At 37.6% G+C, this 27,793-nt stretch overlaps 1 protein-coding gene across 2 annotated transcripts; it reads left to right on the top strand.

The window, feature by feature from the left end:
* Window positions 1-1,755: 1,755 nt before the first annotated feature.
* GCLM (glutamate-cysteine ligase modifier subunit) lies at window positions 1,756-24,887 on the top strand. 2 transcript variants are annotated; one of them, XM_025354377.1, is made up of 7 exons: window positions 1,756-2,358; window positions 6,782-6,847; window positions 8,314-8,398; window positions 12,070-12,129; window positions 13,129-13,331; window positions 15,198-15,312; window positions 20,935-24,887. In XM_025354377.1, exons 1-7 carry the CDS (start codon window positions 2,233-2,235, stop codon window positions 21,102-21,104), a joined length of 825 nt encoding a protein of 274 aa, XP_025210162.1. In that variant the 5' UTR covers window positions 1,756-2,232; the 3' UTR covers window positions 21,105-24,887. The 2 variants fall into 2 exon arrangements, with proteins under 2 accessions (XP_025210162.1, XP_025210169.1); XM_025354384.1 differs by lacking the exon at window positions 6,782-6,847.
* Window positions 24,888-27,793: the final 2,906 nt, after the last annotated feature.

The raw sequence follows: 27,793 nt of genomic DNA, 5'->3' as shown, positions 1-27,793 counted from the left end.
CCATCTCACACCAATTAAAACGGCGATCATTAAAAAGTCAGGGAACAACAGATGCTGGAAAGGATGTGGAGAAATAGGAACACTTTTACACTGTTGGTGGTAGTGTAATCTAGTTCAACCACTGTGGAAGACAGTGGCGATTCCTCAAGGATCTAGAACTAGAAATACCATTAGAACCAGCCATCCCACTACTGGGTATATACCCAAAGGATTATAAATCATGCTACTATAAAGATACATGCACACGTATGTTTATTGTGGCACTATTCACAATAGCAAAGACTTGGAACCAACCCAAACGTCCATCAATGATAGACTGGATTAAGAAAATGTGGCACATATACACCATAGAATACTATGCAGCCATAAAAAAGGATGAATTCATGTCCTTTGTAGGGACATGGATGAAGCTGGAAACCATCATTCTGAGCAAACTATCGCAAGAACAAAAAACCAAACACCACATGTTGTCACTCATAGGTGGGAATTGAACCATGAGAACACTTGGACACAGGATGGGGAACATCACACACTGGGGCCTGTTGTGAGTGGGGGGAGTGGGGAGGGATAGTATTAGGAGAAATAACTAATGTAAATGATGAATTAATGGGTGCAGCACACCAACATGGCACATGTATACATATGTAACAAACCTGCACTTTGTGCACATGCACCCTAAAACTTAAAATGTAATAAAGAAAAAGTATAGACAAATCTTATTCAATCTTGAGTTCAGACGCTAGTTATATCGGGTGTCATTATAATATTCTGCTTTTGTTTATGTTTGAATTATTTATAATAATAAATGTTAATTGTATGTTACAGTGCATCAAAATGTGTTTGAGTAGTGGTGGTGATTGTGGGTAGCTCTTTCACTATAAAAAAAATTGATAACCCCCCCAAAAAAAAAAGCAGCGCAAGCTCGTTCAATGAACTCTTACCATCATTCATTCAGCCAACAAATATTTACTCAACATGAGGCTCAATTTCTAACTTTGTAGAAGGATCTTTTTTTCCATCCCTTTCCTAATTCTTACCATTTTACCAACTGGCTCAGCTCTCTTTTTAACAGTTATTTTGTCCCCGCTTACAATGAGAATCTCATTTTGCCTTTAATAATCTGATTCACTTCAACGAAAGTGAAAGATTGTTGAGGAAAGCTCAATAAATGTTCAATTTGTTCATACCGAGTCCACCACCGACACGTGAAACCTAATAGGGGTAAATAATCTCGACCACCTCTGAAGGGGTGGGTGATAAAAGCTTTCTGCGATCTCACCGGCTCAAGGGTCCTCTTTAATCTGAACTCATCTGGAGAACAACTGCCCTATGATGTTCTTATAAACTTGTTTTCTGTGCTTAGAACTTGTCTCTGGGTAGAGTGTACGCGTCTCAAGGGCAAAGACTCAGTCTTGTTCGTTGACTTCACACATTACCAGCAAATAGCGTGAATCAATAGACCTTTAATTAATGGATGAAGAAATATATTAGCAGTTTGGGAGAAGGTCCTTGAAGGCAGCGAAGCGAAAAGAAGAAGGGGGCGCTTGCGCACAAACAGCTGCTTCTGAGAACGAAAACTACGTAGTATTTCCGAGCCTCGGTGGCCGCTCAGGCTGCCCTTTAAAGAGACGTGTAGGAAGCCGGCTGCGGGGCGGCAGTGGGCGGAGCCACGACCCGAACGCCCGGAGACCGCACCAGGTGGAGGCAGTGTCTGCCGCACTCTGTCCTCTGACCACCAGGGGGAGCCCTGCGGCGCACTGCGCTCCGGGCCGCGCCGCCACGCTCTCTCGGCCCGCGCGCCCGCCGCGCACCGCCCGTCGCCACGCCCGCCGCAGGCTGAGGGCCAGTCACTCGCAGGCCGGCGTCCCGCAGGCGATTCGCGCCCCGCCCCTGCCCCGCCGCGGGACGAGTAACGGTTACGAAGCACTTTCTCGGCCGCGATTTCTGCTTAGTCATTGTCTACCAGGAAACAGCTCCCTCAATTTGGAGTCAGCTCTTCCGCTGCGGCCGCAGTAGCCGGGGCCGTAGCCGCAGTCACCGGTGCCTTCCTCTCCCGCCGCCGCCCAGCCGCCGTCCGGCCTCCCTGGGGCCCGAGCGGAGGCCAGGCTCCAGCCGCGCGGCGCCGGCAGCCTCGCGCTCCCTCTCGGGCCTCGGGCACCGCGTCCTGTGGGGCGGCCGCCTGCCTGCCCGCCCGCAGCCCCTTTGCCGCTCGGTCCCTGGGCGGCCGCTGCCATGGGTACCGACAGCCGCGCGGCCAAGGCGCTCCTGGCGCGGGCCCGCACCCTGCACCTGCAGACGGGGAACCTGCTGAACTGGGGCCGCCTGCGGAAGAAGTGCCCGTCCACGCACAGCGAGGAGGTGAGCGCGGCGACCGTCGCCGCGGGGCTCCCGGGGCAGGCCTTGGGCCTGGCCGGGCGGTTCCGGGAAGGAAGAAGCACCCGCGGGCGAGGGAGGGTGGCAGGGCCTTGCTCTCACCTGGGCGCCGCCCGCGGGAAGATGCTAGGGCCAGTGTCGGCGCGACCTCGGGTCCAAACCCGCTACTGAGGGGCAACGCGTTTAAAAAACTTAGCGGGTGCAGCTGCGCACTGAGTGACGCCTCTCTCGGTGCTGTAAGGCTGGTGGCAAAACTCTCAAACATCCTGGGTCCCTCTTCCTGGCACGGAGGTCACAGAGGGCCAGGACGTCGCTCCGTCCCTCTTCACATCTCTCGCTTCCTTCCCCCACCCTGTCCAGGTAAAGGAATATTTTCGGAGATTGTCCTTTGGTGCATTCGGATGAAGTAGTATTCATAGTACACCTAACTTTTAGAATGTTGACATTAGACTCTCTATTGCCGTGAAGCAAATGAGTAAGCACTCAGTTTTGGCTTTGGAATACCCTAAATACCCTGACTTTAGTCATTACACATTTTATGCATATATCTGTGCATCTATGTATGCTTTATCATTACACATTCTATGCATGTAACAAAATATCACATATGCCATATGCCCCATAAATATGTACAAATATCTATCAATTAAAAAATAAAAGTTTTGTAAAAACTGGAAAATAAAAAGACTAGTTACTAGTTAGAGGTGACAGAGATTAATCTGGAATTACAAACTTGTTACCTATTTGTTGGCCATTTCTGAGCGGATAGGAATCCACTGCACATTGTGCATATTGGCGGTATGGGACAATTCTAGTATTTAAAAAATAACAAAACCTTTAGATTTAGGAGCTATATGACTTTGGGAAAGTTAAAGTTGGGTAATAAAACCTTCCTCATCAGGTTGTTGTGAGAATTAAGAGGTAAAATATAAAAACGCACACCGTACAGGCATCTGTCTCCCTATCATCTGGTTTCATCAGAAAGATAAATCTTAATTAAAAGAAAAACCTTCCTAAACTATGTCGTATTATGATATCAGCTGTGTTCCTAGGCGGTTTCTGCTCTCTTCTATGAGATGTTGGTAACAAACCATGCAGCAGCACACGGCATCCCTCTGAGTTAAGTGCTGGACCTGTGCCCAGGCCTGCTGTTGGGGTCCGTGCCCATCAGGAGATGAGAACTCTTGCTTGTAACTTAAGTAGGAATCTGAGTCTGTACCATATTCTGTGTTTATGTTGCAGCTCAGTGTGTATGTTTTGTTTTATTTCAACCACCTACTTTGGTTGTTTCTCCCAAAGATAAATATTTCTGTATTCGGTACATAGAGTCTTAATTTCTTCCAGTACTGTTGGTGGTACATAAATACAGAATTTTGCACATATATTGATATTATTGGGTGAAATTTTACCTATCTCACAATAGCATACTCTAAAGTAGTGACTCAAAAGAGTTTCTGACTGCAAACACAGTAAGAGGTACATTTTACCTTGCAATCCAGGTAATAGTTGTATAATCAGTATATCTGAAACAGGTTTCACAAAAAGATATTAGCCCTTATTTTATACTCTGTATTCTGATTTTTTCTGTCTTATTTTAATTTTTAAAATGTTGATTTCTTGATGCTCGGAGTCACACACCACAGTTTGTAAAACATTGTTCAAAGGACTAATTCTGGTTTCTAGTGTTTTATTTAGGGCACTTCATAAGAGTAGGATAAAACTAAAGAAACTAGAAAACTTTTGAGGAAAACTTGAAGGAATGGCATCATACTGTAGGGAAACTATGACTGCTTGGTAAGAGCAAAAGAGGAGGCACATTTTGTTTCTATGTAAAAAGAACTTTGTAACATCCAAAGCTCCAAATTGGGATATACTACTTGGAACAGTTCAGCCTCACTGAAGAGATTAAAGAAACTAAACAAATCACTTATTTTTGAGAAAATGTACATGTTGAGTCGAGAGTTCATTTAAATTTCTTACAAGGTCTTTTCTAGTTCTAATTTTTAAAAAACTGTTATGACCTCTGTTCAGATTTTTTGTTTCACTGGAATTTTATGAAATCAAATAGCTTTTAAGTGGACCATTATAGGACTGTTTTGCCCACTTCTTTGTTGTAAGGCTGTTTGACTGGTTGAATCATGGTATTGAAAAAATTCTTATACAACTCCAGATCTAATGGTAGGCTAAGTTGTGGTGATGCTTATCCTCAGTGATATTGCGTGTGTATTATAAGAATGAAGAGAGCAGAGAACAAACATAAACATTAATGTTAATGACAAACATTAATGTTAATGACAAACATTAACCCAAGTACAAGGTTAATGTTTAGTCAATATAGCGAACATGTAATTTACAAGATTAAAAATCATTAGGCTTGTGATAAAGTCAATGAATTTCCTATGCAATTATAATGTTAGACTGTTTTATGATGTGTTCTGACATTTTGCAGAATCCAAGATTAAAGAAATTGTTTCAAGAAGAGGGTGAATACTATGAAAATATACGTACTTTCCTGAATTGAAGAATTCATTGGGAAAGCCTCAAGTGTGCAAATGAGCCGTCCTTCCGGAGGGAAATTTCTTAGAATTCTCCCATGTTTTGAACCAAAGCACTTCCGATAGAATTTTTAACCTCTAGTTGGTTCTGCTCTTTCAATGTTTACTAATTTTTAAGAGACTGTTATGACTTGTAATTCTATCGGGAATGATTATCAACTCATTTTCATCCACTGACTTAAATTTGATTATAAATATGCTTTACATAAAGATCTAGACCTTGTGATTTGAATTCAAGTGAATTGTTGTGAATAGCACATAAATTATTATTATGGATTGTGAATCTTAACATAGGTAGTTCTGTGCCCTTAAATTGATAAACCAGTTATGTCTTGTAATTGTGTGTACTAAGATATACGTAGTACAGTGGTTGTATCAATTTTTATCATAAGCAATCATAGTTCAGATAGTTCAGAAGTTTAGTGTCTGCTGTTTCTGTTAGGAAAGTGCTTTTGCAATTCAGGGGCTTGCCTCTAGTTACTCATTTGTGTTTTCATTGATTGCCCACAGAAGAATGCAAAACATTATGTCCTTGGTTATCTAATAAGGCAGTGATTTCAGACTGCCAGGTTTGGCCCATTAGTGGTCATAAATCAGTTCAGTGAGTCATGGACCAATATATTTTTTCTAACTAATATGTTAGAACCATTAGAGTGCCTGGCATGTTGTGAAAATAAATAACGTTTTGTGAATGTTTTGTTCCATTATATGTATATAGGTCTTTGCTCACTATGTGAATGTATGTCTTACTTTGGACTACTATCAAATAAGTCTGAAATACACTTTAATAAAGTATGTTTGAATTAATTTACAACATACTAGAATATTTGTATAAAATTTTTTTTGTTTAAGAAAACATGGAAGACAGGTTAGAGGTGCACCTAAATGTTAGGAAATGACTTCTGGACTGTCATACAAGTTGAGTTCTGCAAGATATGTCTATCCTGGTGGTTCTCAGACTTTAGAGTACATAGATAAAGTACTCTCCTTGGGATGCTTGCTAAAATGAAAGTCCAAACTGCTCCTGGAGAGTGATTCAGTGGGTCTAGGATTAGGCTCAGGAGTCTGAACTTTTAATAAACAGCACAGGTGAATCTGAGGTAGGATTTTCCAGCTACACTTATTCTCTAATAATTTAATTTGTTTGTCTTTGAGAAATGTGGCATAGTTGTGATATGAATTCCAGTCAGACAGCCTGGGCTTGACTCCAAGTTCCTCTGTTTATAAACCTTATTTTTGTTTCTTTATGAATGCCTTTTTTTTTTTTTTTTTGGAGGAAACAGAATTGCTCTGTTGCCCAGGCTGGAATGAAATGGCATCATCTCAGCTCACTGTAACCTCCATCTCCTGGGTTCAAGAAAAATTGTCCTTCCTCAGCCACCTGAGTAGCTATTACAGGCATGCACTACTATGCCCACATGATTTTTGTAATTTTAGTAGAGACAGGGTTTCACCATGTTGGCCAGGCTGGTCTTGAACTCCTCACCTCAAGTGATTTGCCTGCCTCAGCCTCCCAGAGTGCTGGGATTACAGGCATGAGCCGCTGTACCTGGCCTGTGAATGCTTTTATGTCTCAACAGTTTGCTTAAATTTTCACTGGTACAAAGAACACTTTAAAGTAATTAGACAACTGCTTTAGTTCAAGAACCTTTGAGAAACAAGAGTAGGGTGAAAACAGGCCTGAATTTATCTATGTTAAAGGAAATAAAAACCCTGTAGAATTAAAATTGGGGTTCATATGGTATTTCCTGTTGCTATCTTTTTTTTCCTGCTTATCAAATTAATATATTATTGTAGAAGTACAGAAAAGTACAGAGTTTGATTAACAGTTTCAAACTGCATTCGTTTTGCAGCTTCGTGATTGTATCCAAAAAACCTTGAATGAGTGGAGTTCCCAAATCAACCCAGATTTGGTGAGGGTAAGTGAAATGTGAATGCAAAAATCATGCAGGTCAAAAAGGAAGTAAAGTAAACAGGAAGTTAATTTCTTCAGTTTTGTGAGGGAAGTCAAATAGGCAATTAGCCATAAAACTCTCTGTGGTCGATTTGCTGAGACGGCACTCTGATCCAGTAGGCTTATGCATAAAACAGAAAATCTAGACTGTAGGCAACTGTTTAACCAGACAAGATACTAGGATTCTCATGCTTAATTCTCACCACGGTTTCCTCACTGTGGTTTCCTCACTATTAGTGTTTTATTTCAGTTTATATTTGGTCTAGTAGAGGAATGATTATCAGTTGTGATTGATTGATTGCTTTGGTAGACTCAATGTCACTAGAAGTAATTTTTCAAATATCAGTTTCCGATGAAACAGTAAGGAACTGTGTTCCATTAAATGTCAGTATATGGCTACTGTCATAAATGTTAGTGTTCAAAACCCTAAACCACTCTTTGAAATCTAACTCAGTTAAAGGCTCACAGCACATTACTTAGGCTACTTTAAAAGTATGGAAAAGGACATGTGCGGAAATACTGGTTCCTCTGGGCATACCGCAACCATGTAACTCTATAGCTACTATATAGACATTGAGTAATGGTTTTTTAAATCAATCTCTGTTTCTCTGAAATGACTATTTATTCTATTTATGCTTGACTTGTAAACACTTACTGAACCCCTGATATGTGCTGTGAAAGTGCTCAAGAATCATGGGAAAGCCTTAGCTGTTTACTTTGTATGCTACTGTAAATGCAAGTTAATACGTTTCTGATGTATATGTACTAATATTTTCTCATTATCCCTGTGCATTATTCATTAAAATACGTTCAAATGGCCTTTGCTTTTTTCTGTTTTACTCAGGAAAAAAGTTTTGGTTTACAATGCTTGTGATTACAGGCCGGGCACAGTGGCTCACGCCTATAATCCCAGCACGTTGGGAGGCTGAAGCAGGTAGATCACCTGAAGTCAGGAGTTTGAGACCAGCCTGGCCAACATGGCGAAATCCCATCTCTACTAAAAAAACAAAACAAAACAAAATAAATAAAGCCAGGCGTGGTGGTACGTGCCTGTAATCCCAGCTTGGGAGGCTGAGGCAGGAGAATCACTTCTTTTTAGAGTAAAATTATCTGCTGTGCTAGTGTTTCTGACTCCTCACATATGCCCCCACTGCTTGTTTTTAATTTTTTTGATCATGCTTCTTTGTAAATACCTCGTCAAAATGAGACAGATTTTCTCAGAAAACAGATACACACACACACACACACACACCATTTTACCTTTATGTCAGAGCTTTACAACCCTTGTAAAGCCCACCCAGACCTCAGGTAAATAGCTCTGTTGTCTTATAGGTTCTCTGCTTCTTTTAGGCATTATGGATAATAGAAAATTTTATAATTAATCAGAAGCATTAAATTTTGTATTTATTTTAAATATTGTGTTTATTATAGGAATTTCCAGATGTCTTGGAATGCACTGTATCTCATGCAGTAGAAAAGATAAATCCTGATGAAAGAGAAGAAATGAAAGTTTCTGGTAAAGTACAGTCTTTTCAATTTATTTTGTTACATAGTGGAAGCGATAGATTTTGTTAGGCATTAAAATAAGCCTTTCTTTGCTCAGACACTAAATGTGAGAAATTCAAAAATTATTTTTTAACATAATTTTACTTAAACTCCAAGATGGAGTTCTAAGAGGTCAATGCTGGCTATTATATAAGAGTCAGAATAGAACTTCAACTTGCTGTTCTTCATGATGGTGTCATCATGTCATGTAATTTATGTGTCAAACTTCCAAGCAGTAGAAAGATTAAGATGAAGGAGATGGAAAGGATAAAGGGAAGGCTTAGAAGCAGTGTCCACCCAAAGCAAGCATAAGCACCCCCTTCTGGTAAGATACTGGTAAGCAATGTCTGAGGTCACCTGCAAATATAAAAAGAAACCTGGGCAAGTTACATGGAGAGAAAGAAAATACTGTAACACCCACTCAGGAAATGTAGTGAGTGACAAATTCCAGAAACTGTACTATACTCAAGGAATACAAAAATGAAAAGATATGCCATCTCTGCCCTTACCTTACAGTTAGCATAGCATAATCATTAAAAGCTTGAGCTTTGAAGTTTCTGGGTATGCAGATTACAGGCTAGTGTAATGTTGGGCCAACAAAGACTTTAACCTCCCTGAGCCTCAGTTTTCTCATCTATAAAATGGGGATGTATCTGTTTCTCTGGCTTCTTTGTAAACTGGATGAAATAACAAAAGAAGCACTTAGCACAGTGCTTGCCTCAAAGTAAGTTCTAGGTAGCTATTGTTTGCTACCATGTTGTTGTTATTGTGGTTGTTGCTATTTTATTATTATTGAGATGGTTAATAATAATAAATTGCATGTAAGATGAGATAGGGTATTGTCTTTTTAATCTAACTATAGTAACTACCATTTATTGAGTCTTGCTTTGTGCCAGACACTGTACTTGGTACTTTATGGTTATATTTTCTCATTTAATTCTCAAAACAATCCTGCAAGGTAAGTCTGTTACCGCATTGCATTAGTGATATTAAATAACTTGAAGGTTGTCATACAACCAGTAAGTGGTTGAACCAGGAATCCACTCGGGTATGCCTAACTCCAAAACCCATTTTTTCCTGTTAATTTTACATTGCTGTTTGTGTTGGAAAGGACGTAAACCAACATTCTTTCTGAGGTTGACTGTAATTCATGATTTAGTTCCATCTTGGGTCTCTTAGAAGTTGTCTTCAGTTCCTACAGGGCTTGAGATTTCTTAATAGGTATCAAAATTCTCCCCATCTAAAGAGCTTTCCTCTTTCTACCTATCCAAAAAAGCCTCATCCTTCAGAGAAAGGAGGCCATTTCAGACGGCACAAATTCATGGACAGAGGAATAGTAGTGGGGAAGGTTTTCATAGAGTTATAGGGGCTAAAGTTAGACCAAAATAGTAAATACTGACTCTCATCTAGTAGAGAAGCTGGGATGGCTGTTCAATAAGGAGTAATCTCAGGGAAGCAGTGTTTTTAGAGACATCACCTAGCAGTAGGAAGGAAGGGACTCATATAAGAAACATACAAGAAAATGTGTTGCATATATCGGATGTCAGGCACTTTATATAAGGGTATTTCATTAGCCCTATTTTTCTCTGTTTCCTCTTTTGATTTTTTTCTTTTCTTGCTCTTCTGCTACTCTACCTGTTTGTCTATTGAGTAAATTTATTTTTTTGAACAGTGAGTTTACATAAATACGTACATATAAAGTTGAATTTAAATGAAACCAAAACCTCAATCTTACAAATATAGAAAATGACTCAACTTTCCTAGTAACCAAAGAAATGACAATTAATGTGGTCCTGGGTAGGTATGTATTGTACCTACTAAGTTTTTTTAAAAAATTTAATAATAGCATCCTATGTTGATAGAAGAGCAATTCTTAGTTGGTGGTGGTGTGGTAAACTGGCACACATCTTTTAAAGTATAACAAGACTGACACAAAACGTCATGTGCTTTGACTCATAATCACATTTCTAACAATTCATCCCTGGGAAATGATATAGTATAATGCTGAACAACAAGTTACTAAGATGTTTGTTTTGGCATTATATATGTGAAAATAGAAAACTGGAACTACTACTGGAACATTTACTAACCTAAATGTTCAATAAGTAGAACTCATTTAATAAATGCCACTCTTCAAAACTACAAAATAGTATTCAACCATTAAAAAATGAGCATGTAAAATTGGCTGGGCTCAGTGGCTCACGCCTGTAATCCCAGCACTTTGGGAGGCGAGTCAGGTGGATCATTTGAGGCCAGGAGTTCGAGACCAGCCTGGGCAACATGGCAAAACCCAGTCTTTACTAAAAATACAAAAATTAGCCAGGCATGGTGGCGCAGGCCTATAAGCCCAGCTACTTGGGTGGCTGAGGCATGAGAATTGCTTGAACCAGGAGGAGGTTGCAGTGAACCAAGATGGCACCACAGTGCGACAGAGAAAGACTCTGTCTCAAAAAAAAAAGTATGTAAAATTATACACTAAAAACACAGAATAATATTCAAGGCCACCCCTAAGTGGAAAAAAAGCCACAGAATACACAGAAGTCTAAGCAATAATTTGGGTGATGAGACTGGCCATTCTTTTTGGTCTTTCTACTTTTATAGGTCTTCCTCATTTCTACAGTAAGCACATGACTATTAGGATAAAAAAATTTTTTCCTGATGTGGTGCTGTAATCCCAGCACGTTGGGAAGATTGCTTGAGGCCAGGAGTTCAAGAGTCCCTGGGCAACATATCGAGACCCTGTCTCTACAAAAAAATGAAAAAAATTAGCCAGGTGTAGGGGTACATGCCTGTAGTCCTAGCTACTTGGGAGGCTAAGGTGAGAGGAACACTTGAGCTCAGAATGTTGATGCTGCAGTGAACTGTGATCGCACTACTGCACTCCAACCTGGATGAGAGTGAGACCCTGTCTCAAGAAAAAATTATGGTGATTCACACCTGTAATCACAGCACTTTGGGTGACTGAAGTGGGAGGATCCCTTGAGGTCAAGAGTTCAAGGCCAGCCTGGGCAATATAATGAGACCCTGTCTCTACAAAAAATTTTTTAAATTAAAGAAATTTTAAGATAACTAAATACTACATAGAAATATATTTAAAATATTTGTTACATAAAGTTAAACCAAATAGAAGAGGAAATAATGTTATGCCCTACTTCATATGACCAAAAACTGGAAGATAATGTCTGAAAATGAAAATGATTGTATTGGGAAGGTAGAATTGTGGACTCTTTTTTTTTTTTTTCAGTTTTCTTCTCATTACATTTTTTATTTAGTCTTTGTATATAGATTTTGGTTTATTGGAGAAAGTATATAATGTGCTCTATTAATGTTTTAAGTCATAAAAATATAAATTTCAATTAATTTAAGCTCCAATAGTTATCTAACCTGCTTCTAATAAATGGGAAATAAATATTTACTTTTTGTTTTGATAAACAGATATTTGTTGGCAACTAGCACATGATTTTAAAAGTACAGTGGAACTATACATTTATGTCTTAAAACTATAAAGTTATGTGACTGGGAAAGGAAAAATAATTCATTCAGGATTATCTGTCATCTTAGTATTATAGTAGTGTTAATGCTAGCATATAGTGAAATGTGTATCCAAATGTAGTAATCAGTTTTGTTTTCTTTGTTACCCAGCAAAACTGTTCATTGTAGGATCAAACTCTTCATCATCAACTAGAAGTGCAGTTGACATGGGTAAGCAAAAACTAAATTTTTTATCTTAATAGTGGACTTTAAATTAGTGTATGTGTATTAGTTATAACTTGTGTTTAGGTCCGGGTAAAAAGAAAATGAGTTGATTCCAATTTTACCTTTTAAAGTTCTAGCCTAGTTTCTTATGGCTTCTGTAAAATCATACTGACTTACGTAGGTCATACTTTGATATGCAAGAGGAACGTAAAAGGTGTAATGTAGTTAAATGTTCACTGTCTGTTGGGAGATAGAAGTTCTTAATCATATTCTTAGCCCTTTTAGTATTAGAGGTGAAATATCAAAACCAACAATGGCAAAAAAAAAAAAAAAATTCAAGTATTTTATATCTATTTTTAGCACTTAGGTTATTGTGATAATAAAAAATTCTTCCAGTATTTACATATATTGAAAACTCAAATAATTGGCTCTTTAATGTAACTTTAGAATGAATAATCATTTAAAATAAGCTCTTCAATTATTTTTATAGAAATTAAGAAGTTATCTACCTCTATAAATGTGGATTAAGACCAAACATTCAGTTTTTCAGTGTCTCAAGCTTATTCTTTGCTGTGACTACCAGTTACAGAATATTAGGTCATAATTCTTGTGATCATCCATATGCGATAGTAGTGAGCAAGTAGAACTGGAGAAGAAAATTTTATGAAGGTAAGGGAGCTACTAAAAACTTCTGGGACCTAGGAAACAAGAAGAAATTTTTTTCCCCAGAAAGAGGAGCATGTAGTAGCTGCAAGCTGCCTAGGAAGAAGGCAGGTCAGAGAAACCCACTTGTCTGCCACACAAAGCAAGTAGGTAAATGGGCACTTACACATTTTTGAAAGATGGAAATGTTCTAAATGAAAAGTAAACTATGAAATAATCTGTTATTTTGAAAACTAGTGAAGAATATGGACAGAATTCAGTGAGATACTTTGAAAACATTAGAAATATTTGTTTTTATGATGTAACAAGCGTTTATTCTCCTTGTGTTTTCCTTCCTATCAGCCTGTTCAGTCCTTGGAGTTGCACAGCTGGATTCTGTGATCATTGCTTCGCCTCCTATTGAAGATGGAGTTAATCTTTCCTTGGAGCATTTACAGCCTTACTGGGAGGAATTAGAAAACTTAGTTCAGAGCAAAAAGATTGTTGCCATAGGTACCTCTGATCTAGACAAAACACAGTTGGAACAGCTGTATCAGTGGGCACAGGTAAGGGATGGCAGGATCATGAGTACTCCGGGAAGAACTTGCCCTTTTCAGTCTTTGCTGCACACTGTTGAGCGTGATGCACATAGTGGCCATCCCTGCAGGCTGACTTTTCCACATGTGGGAGTTTTGTTTTGTTTCTGCAGGAGTTTTGAGGCAGGTTTTATCATTTGGAGTTTTTGTTTCTTTTTATTTAAATGTATCTCTGATTGAACTGAATGTTAATCCCAGTTAAAATGAGTGACAAAAATACTAGAAAATGTGTGTTAAAACATTTATAGCCAAATGAATTAAGGCCATTTCCTTCAGTTCTACTTATGTGCTGAAAACAATAATACCTAAAGAAAAACCTTACAGCCGGGTGCAGTGGCTCACGTCTGTAATCCCAGCACTTTGGGAGGCTGAAGCAAGCAGATCATGAGGTCAGGAGTTCGAGACCAACCTGACCAATATGGTGGAACCCTATCTCTACTAAAAATAAAAAAATTAGCTGGGCGTGGTGGCACATACCTGTAATCCCAGCTACTCAGGAGGCTGAGGCAGGAAAATCACTTGAACCCCAGAGGTGGAGGTTGCAGTGAGCTGAGATCGCGCCACTGTACTCCAGCCTGGGTGACAGAGCAACACTCTGTCTCAAAAAAAAAAAAAAAAAACCTTCTTTTTCTTTAGGTACTATTAGACCATGACTCTAATTTCCTAAGTAAGGGAACATTATATATAACAAATATTTTGCTGTTATTCAAAGATGTGTAAGACTGTCAGTTCATACAACTTGATATGGAGTGAGTGTCATAAATTAATTATTCCCCCTCTCTGGTCTAATAACCTACATTATTAGGAAAGTCACTTGCTAGCATTTTACCTTTACTCTCAGTATTTTTCTTTATTCCTTTTCCTTCTTCTTCAGCCTTCTCCTTTTCAGAGCTTTCAGAGTTTCTTATGGACAGGAAGACCTAGAGAATGTATTTCCCCTTCTCCTTGATGGTAGCCAGAATGAGGTCAAGAAACTACCGGAGAGACTTAGATGATTCAGAATGTAAATTAACCAGTGCAGCTGCTGGAAGCTGTCAGTTCTTTTCTTTCAAAATGTGTGTGATTCATAGCCATATTTTACACTTTAAATATATTTACTTGTATTTGATCCTCTACCTTTAAGACCTATTCCCTCTGTAGCTGAAACCATCACACTTAACAAACTAACAAAAAGCATGTTTGTTTTCTAGGCAGATGTATTAGATTGTTAAATGGTTCTAGCAGGAGACTTTTTAATAGTGTAGTACTGGGCCAGGCATCGTGGCTCACACCTGTAAGCCCAGCACTTTGGGAGGCCGAGGTGGGTAGATCACCTGAGGTCAGGAGTTCAAGACCAGCCTGACCAACATGGTGAAACCCGGTCTCTACTAAAAACACAAAAAATTAGCTGGGTGTGGTGGTGGGCGGCTGTAATCCCAGCTACTCAGGAGGCTGAGGCAGGAGAATTGCTTGAACCCAGGAGGTGGAGGTTGCAGTGAGCCAAAATCATGCCACTGCACTCCAGCCTGGGCAACAGAGCAAGACTCCATCTCAAAAAAAAAAAAAAAAAGTGTAGTACTATGTTGGATTTTTCCTCCCCCTAGTGGTACACTGCAAAATACATTTTGCAACATACTACATAAGGAAAAGGTAATAGGGAATTCCTATTCCCTATTACTACTAACCTAGGTTAGAAAAGCATATATTAATAATGATATTAATGTAAAAGTATTTTGTAAGCTTTAAGCACTGTGGATTGTGATTTTTCATATGTTCTAAAATTATGTTATTGCTTATTGCTTTCTATTTTTGGTATTTAATTTAGTAGTGATATCATGATTTTATTTTCACTTCTAGGTAAAACCAAATAGTAACCAAGTTAATCTTGCCTCCTGCTGTGTGATGCCACCAGATTTGACTGCATTTGCTAAACAGTTTGACATACAGCTGTTGACTCACAATGATCCAAAAGGTAAAACTGATATTTTCACTATAGAGATTGATCATAAGCTTTGTCTTACAAAAAGGCACTTGTTGATACATAATTTTAAGTGTGGACAGTGATAAAAATACAGTGTTATCTGAACTATTCTTAATGGTTAGCTCAAAACATACATGTCTTTATTTTCAGAAAACTTTATCTCTGTACCAATGGGGAAAAAAAAGTGAAGGGATCATTTCCTGAACATCTGGTCTTTTGAGGTTCACAAATATTAAACTACACAGAAAAGATCTTTTGAGACATTCTAAATAGTAATATATGTAATACTATCTAGCATAGCAAAGACTGGACCAAAAGGCCACTTGATTTTTTCTTTGGTTTTGAGATGGAGTCTTGTTCTGTTGCCCAGGCTGGAGTGTAGTGGCATGATCTCAACTGACTGCAGTCTCCACCTCCCGGACTCAAGCTATCCTCCTGCCTCAGCCTTCCGAGTAGCTGGGACTACAGGCACATACCACCACACTTAGCTAATTTTTGTATTTTTTGTAGAGACAGGGTTTCACCATGTCACCCAGGCTGGGCTTGAATTTCTGGACTCAAGCAATTCCTCCACCTCAGCCTCCCAAGGTGCTGGGATTTTAGGCATAAGCCACTGTGCCTGGCCAAAAGGCTATTTTATTCAAGGAGATAAATATCTGGAAAAAGTGGCACATGTAATATAATTCAAAACTTAATAAGCAACTTAGGATACGTAAGTAGGTATTTTATTAAGACATGTTTATATTTGATTAATGACAATGGCTTGTCTGTCTTTTATAGAATAATTTTTGCAACATTTTATAAGATAACTAGAAAGACTTGGAAGATAATATTGAACATAACTTGCAAAGATAAATGTTTCAGAGAGCCTGTATATTACTAAGTATTTTTGGCATAAATGAGAAATGTTTGTTTATAAGTGAGAAATGTCTTGTGAAAGTTTTAATTCTCGATGACATTTTTATAGAAGTTCTGATTTAATAAATATTAGAGGAAATTATATTTCATAGATAATTCCCACCAAAAAAATATTCAGCTTTTACTTCCATACCTACAAAGATGACACAATATCGGTGGGTTGATTCAGTTTGCTTATTTTAAGAATGCAATGGATAATCTATTAAAACTTTATACTATTTATTAGCAGTCTGCTTCATTCTCATTTCTTCACTGTTTCATCAGAGGAGGGGGAGATGGAGGAGAAAGAGTTTTAATAGTTATTGTTCCTTGAATGCCAAGCATCATGCCAAATGCCTCAGAGAGGTTATCTATAATCCTCACAACAACTGAAACTATACATTTTTTTAGTCAGGAAATAGAACCTCAGAGTGAAAGGAACTAGCCAAGGTCACCCAGCTGGCTTTGGGCAAAGTTTGAACTTGGCCTAAGTCTTGGATTATTTTGGAGCCTTTTCCACTATACAATCTCTCTGATTTGAAACGTTAGTATTATAATATTACAGTCTGAAAACTTTATCCATTTTCATTTAAATCATACCAGAATAAAATACAGTGACTTTTGCCTTCCCAGTAGAGCTTTCACAATCAAGTAAACTGATTTTTTAAGCCATTTTAGTGAAAAATCTAACAAATGTTATGCTGATTTATTCTGAACTGTAAGTCATTTAAATTTTAACTTTCCATATGTTGGCAGATGTCATGTGTCTGTTTACTTTTTGGAGGCTCTTCTAACAGTAATTGTTACCAACAGCTGATGATCCAGCCTGTACCCTCTTCTAGCTTCACTTGAAAAAAACTCAATCCTTTTTCTAGTAGGAAAGGAAATAGGAAGAGATTAAGGTGTCTAGTGTTTTATTTTCACATCTCTAAATGTTGACATTTAGAATGTGTGCTAATACGGCAAAATATGTTGCATATGTATATGAGGAAAGAGATTTAATCCTTTTTATATTTTTTGTATTACTGACATAATTTGATACTTGGTTGTCTTTTTTAATTCTAAGACTTTTGGTGAAAATGTATAGGCTTATCCTGCATTTATCATTAATGAACCGTCAGACACTTTAATCTATAATGAAGCGACTCTTGATTTAATTTGTCATGTTTACTGACTAAAGAGTTCAACCATAGTTAAATTTTAAAAGTATGTAGTTAATGAATAGCATAGTCTCTGATTTTGTGTCATATTTTTAATTTTTTTAAGGAACCAAACTGTAAAACATTTAACTCTGCTTGTCATCTAAAATAGAATTTTGTTTATAAATTCCCTGAAGGTCTACCCCTGTTCTAAAAATTACCCTTACTCCCCATAATGGGTTTATTTTCCATTACCCTTTGTACTAGAAGTGTAATAACAATTTAACTAGAGAGTAAAATTGTAAAGTAGATGATCTTGAATTTAGAATTTCCCTTTTTGTTCCCCGCCCCCCATTTCGATTAAATCCAATCTGTATTATATCTCTTTCCCTCAGGGTCCTCTTTGTTAGAAAATCTGATAAACAAATCCATATTAATGTTAATTTTCCAAGGAGACATTTGCATTCTATTTATGAAAACTATCATTTACTAGTGATGTGACCTTGGCCAAGTTACCGAACCTCTCTGCCTCAGTTTCCCCCCATAAAGGAGATAATAGTATCTATCTCATAGGGTTAGCATGTGGATTAACTAAGTTAATACATGTAAAGTACTCAGAAAAGTACCTGGCACATGAAAATAGCTAACATTGAGCGTTTACTATTAATGCCATTCAGGTATCACAGCAGTTCATTTGGGAGTAGGTGGGTCCTTTAGCACTCCGAAATCAAACTGTGAAGATGCTCACTTAATCCCTATCTGTAGGTTGCTTCTGACCCCAGTGGAATCTTTCCATATTGATTGATGCATATAATAGACATCTGAGCACCATTTGCCACCCATTGTTCTGGATACTAGAGATAAAGGACCAAGTCAGACAAAAATAAACCCTCATGGAATTTATACTCTAATGGGAGGAGACAGACAGTAAAATAAATGTTACATATGATAAGTGGTAGTATATGCTATGGAGATAATTTGGCTGAAGCAGAAAGAGTATCCAAGTTAATTGCTGTTTTATATGGTACAGTCAGAGAGGCCTCTCTACTAAGGTAATATTAATCAGAGACCTGCAGGAAGGGAGTGAGCCATGTGAATATCTGGAAAAAGTATGTTCAAGGAAAAGGGAGAAGCTAATTCAGAGGCCCCAAGGTGTGAATGTGCTTGAGGTTTTCAGGATACAGCAAGGAGGCGAGGCCAGTGTGGCCAGAGAAGAGGCAGTGAGGAGAGGAGTGGTGGGATATATATGGCATCAGAGCAGTCATAGAGAGCTTGGATATAAACTTGGAATATGCTGGGCATGGTGGCTCACACCTGTAGTCCCAGCACTTTGGAAGGCCAAGGCAGGGGATCTTTTGAGTCCAGGAGTTTGAGACCAGCCTAGGCAACATAGTAAGACCTCATATCTACAAAAATAATAATAATTAAATTAGCTGGCCTTGGTGATGCACACCTCTGGTCCTAGCTACTCAGGAGAATGAGGTGGAAGGATGCATTGAGCCCAGGAGTTTGAGGCTGCAGTGAGCTGTGATCATGCCACTGCACTCCAGCCTGGGCAACAGAGTAAGACATTGCCTCAAAAAAAAAAAAAAAAAAAGAAAAAAAAGAATTGGCACTGCGGCATTCTCAAGTTATCAACTGCTGGTAGAAGTGTAAAGCATAGCCTTTCTGTAAAGCAGCTGGCAATATGGCGTGTATCTAGCTTTAAGAATGTACTTGTACTTTGGCCCTTCATTTCACAGCCAGGCATGCATTTTAAAATGTTCGTCATCTGCATTATTGTGGCGGTTTGTTTCTTCCATATTTGGAGATAAATTTATGTGTAGACTTTTTTTGTAAGATATAGTTGATAACAAAAATTTATTTAAATGGTCTTGCAATGATTTGTATTCAAATGCTTAAAGAAAGCATTGCTGGTACAAATATTTCTATTTTTAGAAAGGGTTTTTATGGATTAATGCCCCAGGTGTCATCAGAGCCATTGATGTTTTCATTGTTTAAAACGTCACCTGTAAAATGGGCATTATTTATGTGTATATGGCTTTTTTTGGCATTCCTGATAAATGTATTATATAAAGTCTATACATTGGATAACACTAATATATTTAAACTTACAGAGTTATTTGTAATGGAAACCACCATTTTAATGTACTGTAATTAATATGGTTATAATACATATAGTCCTTCTGTCCTCCCATCCACACAACTTTGTGTGTGTAATGAACCGATTTTTGTTTGAAAATATTTTTTGTGGCCGGGCACAGTGGCTCACACCTGCACTTTGGGAGGCCAACTTGGGTAGATCACCTGAGGTCAGGAGTTCGAGACCAGCCTGACCAACATGGTGAAACCCCATCTCTACTAAAATACAAAAATTGGTTGGGTGTGATGGCACCTACCTGTAATCCCAGCTACTCGGGAGGCTGAGGCAGGAGAATCTCTTGAACCCGGCAGGCGGAGGTTACAGTGAGCCGAGATCGTGCCACTGCACTCCAGCCTGGGTGACACAGCGAGACTCCAACTCAAAAAAAAAAAAAAAAACAAACTCTTGTATCTCAATATTTTTAAACCATGGGCCTAAATAAAACTAATTTTGCTCAAGTTTTCTCAACCTAGGGAAAAAGAACTATGGTTCCATATTCAAAATAAATATAATAGACCCTTTTCCTAAGTAAGATTTTGTGGTTTACTGATCACACCATTGCACTCCAGCCTGGGCAACAGAGTGAGATGCCATCTTAAAAAATATATATATATATTTATATAATATATATAATTTATATATATTTATATATAAATTATATAAATATATATATAATTTATATATTATTTATATATATTTATATACAAAATATACATTTTTTTTAAAGAATGTTTATCCTGGCATTATTTTTATTAGCAAAACAAATGTTTTGACCAATAATAGGGAAATATATGATTATGATAGCTATATAATATAGTAGTGGGGAAATTATTAAAAATGATCTTTTCACAGACTATTACATGGGAAAATATTCACAATATAAGTGGAAAAAGATAATTAAAAAGGCTGTAACTACAGTATGATTTCTAGTTTTATAAGATACAGGTATACCCACACAGATACAGATATAAGATATAGAGATATATAGAGATTCAAGATATGGATGGAGATATATATATGAAGATATATACACATATACACCAAAAAAGTTGTAAGAAAGTGCATGACAATGGTGTATCATCTCCAATTGATAGGATTATCAGTTACTTTTTTTTCCTTTAGACTTTCCTGTATTTTCCCTGACTATACATTAGAATCACCTGGAGATCTTTAAAAAACTGTGATGTCTAGGCTGCACTCACCAAAAGTTATGAATTAAATAGGCTGGGGTACAGTTGTAGTTACTTTTTTAAATAACTGCCTGGGAGTTTCTAATACTCTGGTTCAGATTCATAGCACACACATGAAGGATAAGCATATTATATATTAAATTTTGAGGGTTTCTTTTGTTATGTTAAATGCTTACCTACATAGTAAAGTGCTTTTTTGTTTTCCAATTTAACACGCTGGAGTTTTGTTTGTTGTTTCTTTTAGAACTGCTTTCTGAAGCAAGTTTCCAAGAAGCTCTTCAGGAAAGCATTCCTGACATTCAAGCGCATGAGTGGGTGCCACTGTGGCTACTGCGATACTCGGTCATTGTGAAAAGTAGAGGAATTATCAAATCAAAAGGCTACATTTTACAAGCTAAAAGAAGGGGTTCTTAACTGACTTAGAAGCATAACTTACCTGTAATTTCCTTCAATATGAGAGAAAATGGAGTTGTGTAAAAATCTAGTTACTGCCTGTAAATGGTGTCATTGAGGCAGATATTCTTTCGTCATATTTGACAGTATGTTGTCTGTCAAGTTTTAAATACTTATCTTGCCTCCATATCAATCCATTCTTATGAACCACTTTATTGCTTTCCTTAAACTATTGTTTTCTAATTGAAATTGTCTATAAAGAAAATACTTGCAATATATTTTTCCTTTATTTTTATGACTAATATAAATCAAGAAAATTTGTTGTTAGATATATTTTGGCCTAGGTATCAGGGTAATGTATATACATATTTTTTATTTCCAAAAAAAAATTCATTAATTGCTTCTTAACTCTTATTATAACTAACCAATTTAATTACAATTGTTAAAACTGAAATACTGGAAGAAGATATTTTTCCTGTTATTGATGAGATATAACAGAATAACTGGAGTAGCTGGGATTTACTAGTAGTGTAAATAAAATTCACTCTTCAATACATGAATGGAAACTTAAATTTTTTTATGTGTCCTTGCTTATAGTTTAGCTGTAATGATGTAACCATGTATTCTTGTACCGTATTATCTCTTTTTATTACTTATAAAGACAAACCAAAGTAAATCTGAAAAGGAGACTAGAAGCTTTGAAATTATTGTTTGGGGGGTTTATAAAAGCAACTACTGTCACCTCCAGATTCTTTTAAATTATTGATCCATCCTTAGTATATATTGCTACTCATTCAAGAATCCTCAGTATTGAGTACTTACCATACGTTAGGATACTGTGGGCTCTGGAGAGAGGAGGGGGCATAGAGCCAGGAATTAAGGATCACTTGAGTAAAATGTGTGATATTTATTCCCCATTAATAACTGACTAGGAAGGACTAAAAGCCAGAAAGGGGATGAAAAAAAAAATCCTTAATTCAGGGCCAACATTATCTACTTAAACAACTTTGAGATATAGTCTTAACTATTTTAAAGCAGAATAATATAATTGAAAGTTTATTGCTAAAAGAGACTATATAGGTCATTTCGTATAATTCTTCCTTAGTTTCAGAACCACAAAATTTTAAATAAATAAGCTATGAATGTTGATGTACACTATAAATCTCCTTAATTCTATAAATTTGTGTCTGTAACCTGAATAGTTTGAAAACTTCTTTTAAAATCTCTTGTATCTCAGCCGGGCACAGTGGCTCACACCTGCAATCCCAGCATTTTGGGAGGCCGAGGTGGGCGGATCACGAGGTCAGGAGTTTGAGACCATCCTGACCAACATGGTGAAACCCTCTCTCTACTAAAATACAAAAATTGGTTGGGTGTGATGGCACTTGCCTGTAGTCCCAGCTACTCGGGAGGCTGAGGCAGGAGAATCTCTTGAACCCCAGAGGCGGAGGTTACAGTGAGCCGCGAGAGCGCCACTGTGCTCCAGCCTGGGCGACAGAGCAAGACTCCATCTCAAAAAAAAAAAAAAAATCTCTTGTATCTCAATATTTTTAAACCATGGGCCTAAATAAAACTAATTTTGCTCAAGTTTTCTCAACCTAGGGAAAAAGAATTATGGTTCCATATTCAAAATAAATATAATAGACCCTTTTCCTAAGTAAGATTTTGTGGTTTACTGATTGGCTAATTTGATCATTAAAATTATGTGAAATCTATCCGGGCACAGCTCCTGCCTGTAATCCCAGCACTCTAGGAGGCCGAGGTGGGTGGATCACCTGAGGTCAGGAGTTCGAGACCAGCCTGGCTAACATGGTGAAACCCTGTCTCTACTAAAAATACAAAAATTAGCCAGGTGCGGTGGCAGGCGCCTGTAATCCCAGCTACTTTGGAGGCAAGGCACGAAAATCGCTTGAACCCGGGAGGTTGCGGTGAGCTGAGATCATGCCATTGCACTCCAGCCTAGGCAACAGAGCGAGACTATGTCTCAAAAAAAAAGAAAAAATTATGTGAAATCATGTGATTTACCTGGTAAAACTTGTTTAGATATTGAGCTACTTAAGCCTTCTAGCCTTTATATTAATCGTAATGTTATTAAATATATATATAGTTCATCTTTACATTTGGAAATGCCCATTTTTTTCATATAAGTCCTGAAACAAGTGTTCATTTTATTTTAAATCTATACAGTGAACTGGCCAAGATATTTTAAGAGGGAACTTTAATATCCCATTTATTATTTTTATAACCCTGGACTTACAAAAATTGATTGTTTGAAGGGTTATTTTGAAAGTTGGGGAGAAAAACTTAGTTGCTAATGTATCTAAACTTCAGCTTTTTGGTGATCTCCTACACGCACCTTCAACTCTTCACAAAGAAGCAAGATTATAGATTCATTTTCTGAAGGGGATCGTGTATGGAATTTTTTAATAAGTTTTTAATTTTACCTCTGTACTCATGATTTTCTATTATTGAATAATCTTTTAAAACACTGATTTTTAAAGCTTTATATATAAGCTTTCTAAGCTGATGTTCACATCTTTTTTTCATGAACCATCAGAATATAGTGAACACTTTTCAAATGTTTAGGGACTTAATGTTTAAAAAGCCATAAAATAGAGTGGTAATACTACCAAATAATTACTTAAAACTGAAAGCTAAGTTATCAATAGTTTATATAACAGATGTTTTCTGAGAAGATGTGAATCCAGTGTGACCAAGGTAAAAAAAGTTTATATAATTGTTTTTTTTCCAGTAAATATGAAAAAAAAAAAGCTGTAGCTTGTTTATTACATTTCCAGAATACACTGGAGCCTTACTGTAACACAATGTACTGTAATTTGGAATTTGTTCTGTTATGAGTCTATCTTGAATTCCCATCCATGAAACTGTAGTCACCAAAAGCAGCAAGTATTTTCACATGATATAAAAGACCATATTGTGCTAGTATGTTAATAGAATATCCATTTAGGGATGGCCATCGCTAGAACTTGAATCACAAATAATAGCTAATAATTATTCATTTTTCAAAAAAGATCATTTGGATAGCAGCTATGTATAAAATGGAAAATAAAAAATTATTCTGTTTTGCATGAATAGTTCAGACTTTCCCATACCAGAGCCAAGTAGTAACTAAAATTAGGATCTTAATTTTCAATGATAAAAGGTCTAAGGCTTAATTATGCTCCTTTAACATTGTCTTTCTAGATTTTTCAGCCAGTATTTTCAATATTTGGGAATGTAAACAATTGATATATTTATTGTATGTTGGCTAGAAGTTCATCCTTCTGCAAAATATGCATTCGGAGAAATGTGAAGCTTGTTTTAATGAGGATTTAAACCATTTGTGTCATTTATGTTTTCATATTCAAATACACCAACTTAAAATTCTGAACCTATTTTTTTCATCATTAACTTCCTATGTTACCAGAACGTATACCTTTTTCCTGTAAAGTTGGCAATGGGATATGGCAGTTTTATTTTTGAAAAATATGTAACATGACTTTAATATTTTTATAGTTTTCAGAATTAGAAACATAGGAAGGGAAAATGTTTTAATTAGATAAGTCAACTTTTTATGTGTCAGTAGTGGTGTACTATAATAGCAAATTATAAAGCATTATTACATATTTATAATAATTTTTAATATTACCTACATTATGAATTTAACCAAAATAAAGTGTGAGTTGTATATTTTTAATTGGGTTTTTTCAATAACTGGAAGCATCCTGAAGCATTATATTGATTTTTGAACTATCTGAACTCAAACTAAGTATGATTTGAAAATAAATTAATAATTTAAAAACATCCAAATCATAAAGCTATTTATGCATTCATTCATTCCACAAAGATTTATTGAATGCCTACTATGTGTTAGGCACTGTGCTACAGATGGACACAGATGAAAAATAACTCCTATCTTCAAAGAACATATGGTATATTTGGGGGGAAAGGGAGGAATCTGTATATGAATAAGAGCAATAAAAGGCTGCCTCTGTTGGCTGGGCACAGTGACTCACACCTATAATTCCAGCACTTTAGGAAGCTGAGGCGGGCAGATCACTTGAGGCCAGAAGTTCGAGACTGGCCTGGCCAACATGGTGAACCCTGTCACTACTAAAAATACAAAAATTATTTGGGCATGGTGGTACATGCTTGTAATCCCAGCTACTTGGGAGACTGAGGGACAAGAATCACTTGAACCTAGGAGGTGGAGGTTGCAGTGAGCCAAGATCGCACCACTGCATTCCAGCCTGGGTGACAGAGCCAGACCCTGTCCCAAAAAAAAAAAAAAAAAAAAAAAGGCCAGGCACGGTGGCTCACACCTGTGATCCCAGCACTTTGGGAGGCCGAGGCAGGTGGATCAAGAGGTCGGGGGATCAGGACCATCCTGACCAACATGGTGAAACTCCCCTCTCTACTAAAAATACAAAAATTAGCTGGGCGTAGTGGCGTGTGCCTGTAGTCCCAGCTACTCAGGAGGCTGAGGCAGGAGAATCACTTGAACCAGGGAGTGAGAGGTTGCAGTGAGCCAAGATCGCACCACTGCATTACAGCCTAGCGACAGAGCAAGACTCCGTCTCAAAAAAAACAAAAAACAAAAAACAAAAAACAAAACTGTATCTGTTGATAGAAGTAATGAAAAGGATTGGGGCATGTGGAAGGAAATGGGACTGAGTAGCAGGTTAAGGATAAGAAAGACTTTCCTGAAGAAATTAGCTTTAGAGTAGGGTCAGATGACAAGGTGTGGTGGGCATTCCGGGCAGAAACCCTTGTTTGCCTGGTTTGTAAATATGCCCTTATTGAATGATGGAGCAGTTAATATGTAAACTTTAGAAGTTCAAGGAAAATACCTTCAAAAGCTTATTCTTATAGAAAGGAATGGCTTCTGTTGAGACAAAAGTAGGTTAAGTTTGGAAAAGTCACATGTTACAAAAAGATGAAAACTTGCTATCTCCTCTGACTATATCAGGATATGGTCATATGCAGTTCCGCTACCAGAGAAGTCAACAAAAGCTTTAACATGTTTCCTCAGCAATGACTAAATGTGTAAAATGTCATGTAAGATTTTGATGTGTCTGCTGGTCCATTATTTTAAGGTTCGTGTTTTACAATGAATATTACTTACTTTCATTCTTTTCCCTCTTTGCTCACTGTTGATTCTTGCATTCTATTCCTTTTAAGTTCACTTTTTTTTTTTTTTTTTTTTTTTTTTGAGACAGGGATCTCACTCTATTTCTTAGGCTGGTGTACTGTGGCATGATCATGGCTCACTGCAGCCTCAACCTCCCAGGCTTAAGCCATCCTCCCATCTCAGCCTCCCAAGTAGCTGGGACTACAGACATGCACCACCACACCTGGCTAATTTTTATTTTTGTAGAGACAGGATCTTGCTGTGTTGCCCAGGCTGGTCTTGAACTCTTGGACTCAAGTGATCCTCTCACCTCAGCCTCCCAAAGTGCTGGGATTACAGGCATGAGACACAGCACCTAGCCTCCTTAGTAATTCTTTACCAAAGGTCTTTAGGGACAGTAAACTTTCTCGATCCTGTTTGTCTGAAATGTCTGTATTTGCATTCAATCTTTGTTTTTTTGTTTTTGTTTTATAGAGATCAGTTTTCATTATGTTACCCAGGTTGGAGTACAGTGGTTATTCACAGGTGTGATCATCGCATACTACAGCACAGAACTCCAGAACTAAACAATCCTCCTGCTCCAGCCTCCCAAGTTGCTGGGACTACAGGCACATGCCACCACACCCAGCTTAGTTTGCACTCACTCTTAAATGATCATTTGACATTACAGAATTCTAAAAGTCCCCAAACACAATATTGAAAACCAGATACAACCCAAATGTCTATCAACAGCTGAATGGATAAATCCATTGTTGTATAGTCATACAATGAAATACCACTCAGCAATAAAAAAGAATGAACTACTGGTATACACAGTAACATGGATGAATTACAAAAACACTATGCTGAGTGAAAGAAGCTAGACATGAGTATATACTGTATTATTTCTTTTTTCAAGATGAGGTCTCACTCTCACCCAGGCTGGAGTGCAGTGGCATGATCATGGCTCACTGCAGCCTCAACCTCTTGGGCTCCAGTGATCCTCCCACCTCAGCCTCCCAAGTACCTGGGACTACTGGTGCATGCCACCATACCTGGCTAATTTATATATATTTTGTAGAGATGGTGTTTTGTTATGTTGCCCAGGCTGGTCTCAAACTCCTGGGCACAAATGATCCTGCCTCCTCAACCTCCCAAAGTGCTGGGATTACAGGTATGAGCCTCTGTACCCGGCCTGTATTATTTATTTTACTTGAAATTTTAGGAGAGACGAAGTTAATCTATAACTACTAGTTATCTATTGTTGCATCTGGATGACTTTGTTATCTATTGTTGCATCTGGATGACTTTGAGGCATCCAGATGCAGCAATAGATAAGTCAGGACTGCAGTCTCACCTGAAGGCTGGATTGAGGGTCGGTTTCTAAGCTCACTTGTGTAGTTGTTGGCAGGACTCAGTGCCTCACACATTGTCAGACTGAGTTCCTTAATTCTTCACTGGGTGTAGGCCAGAGGCCTCCTTTACTCAGTTCCTTGCCACAGTGTTCTCTCCAAAGGACAGTTTACAACATAGAGCTAGCTTCCTACAGAGTGAATGATTGAGAGACAGCAAGATAGAAGCCAGCCTTTTGTTAACCTAA

Source organism: Theropithecus gelada, chromosome 1, assembly GCF_003255815.1.
Source record: "Theropithecus gelada isolate Dixy chromosome 1, Tgel_1.0, whole genome shotgun sequence".
Classification (NCBI taxonomy): Eukaryota; Metazoa; Chordata; class Mammalia; order Primates; family Cercopithecidae; genus Theropithecus; species Theropithecus gelada.
Note: the sequence above shows the minus strand (reverse complement) of the source record. Positions and strands in the feature narration are given on the sequence as shown.

Coding starts and splice junctions, on each gene's coding strand:
- GCLM (XM_025354377.1), top strand. CDS start 2,233: ATGGGTACCGACAGCCGCGCGGCCAAGGCGCTCCTGGCGCGGGCCCGC. Junction 2,359..6,781: donor CGTCCACGCACAGCGAGGAG/GTGAGCGCGGCG, acceptor TTCGTTTTGCAG/CTTCGTGATTGTATCCAAAA. Junction 15,313..20,934: donor GACTCACAATGATCCAAAAG/GTAAAACTGATA, acceptor TGTTTCTTTTAG/AACTGCTTTCTGAAGCAAGT.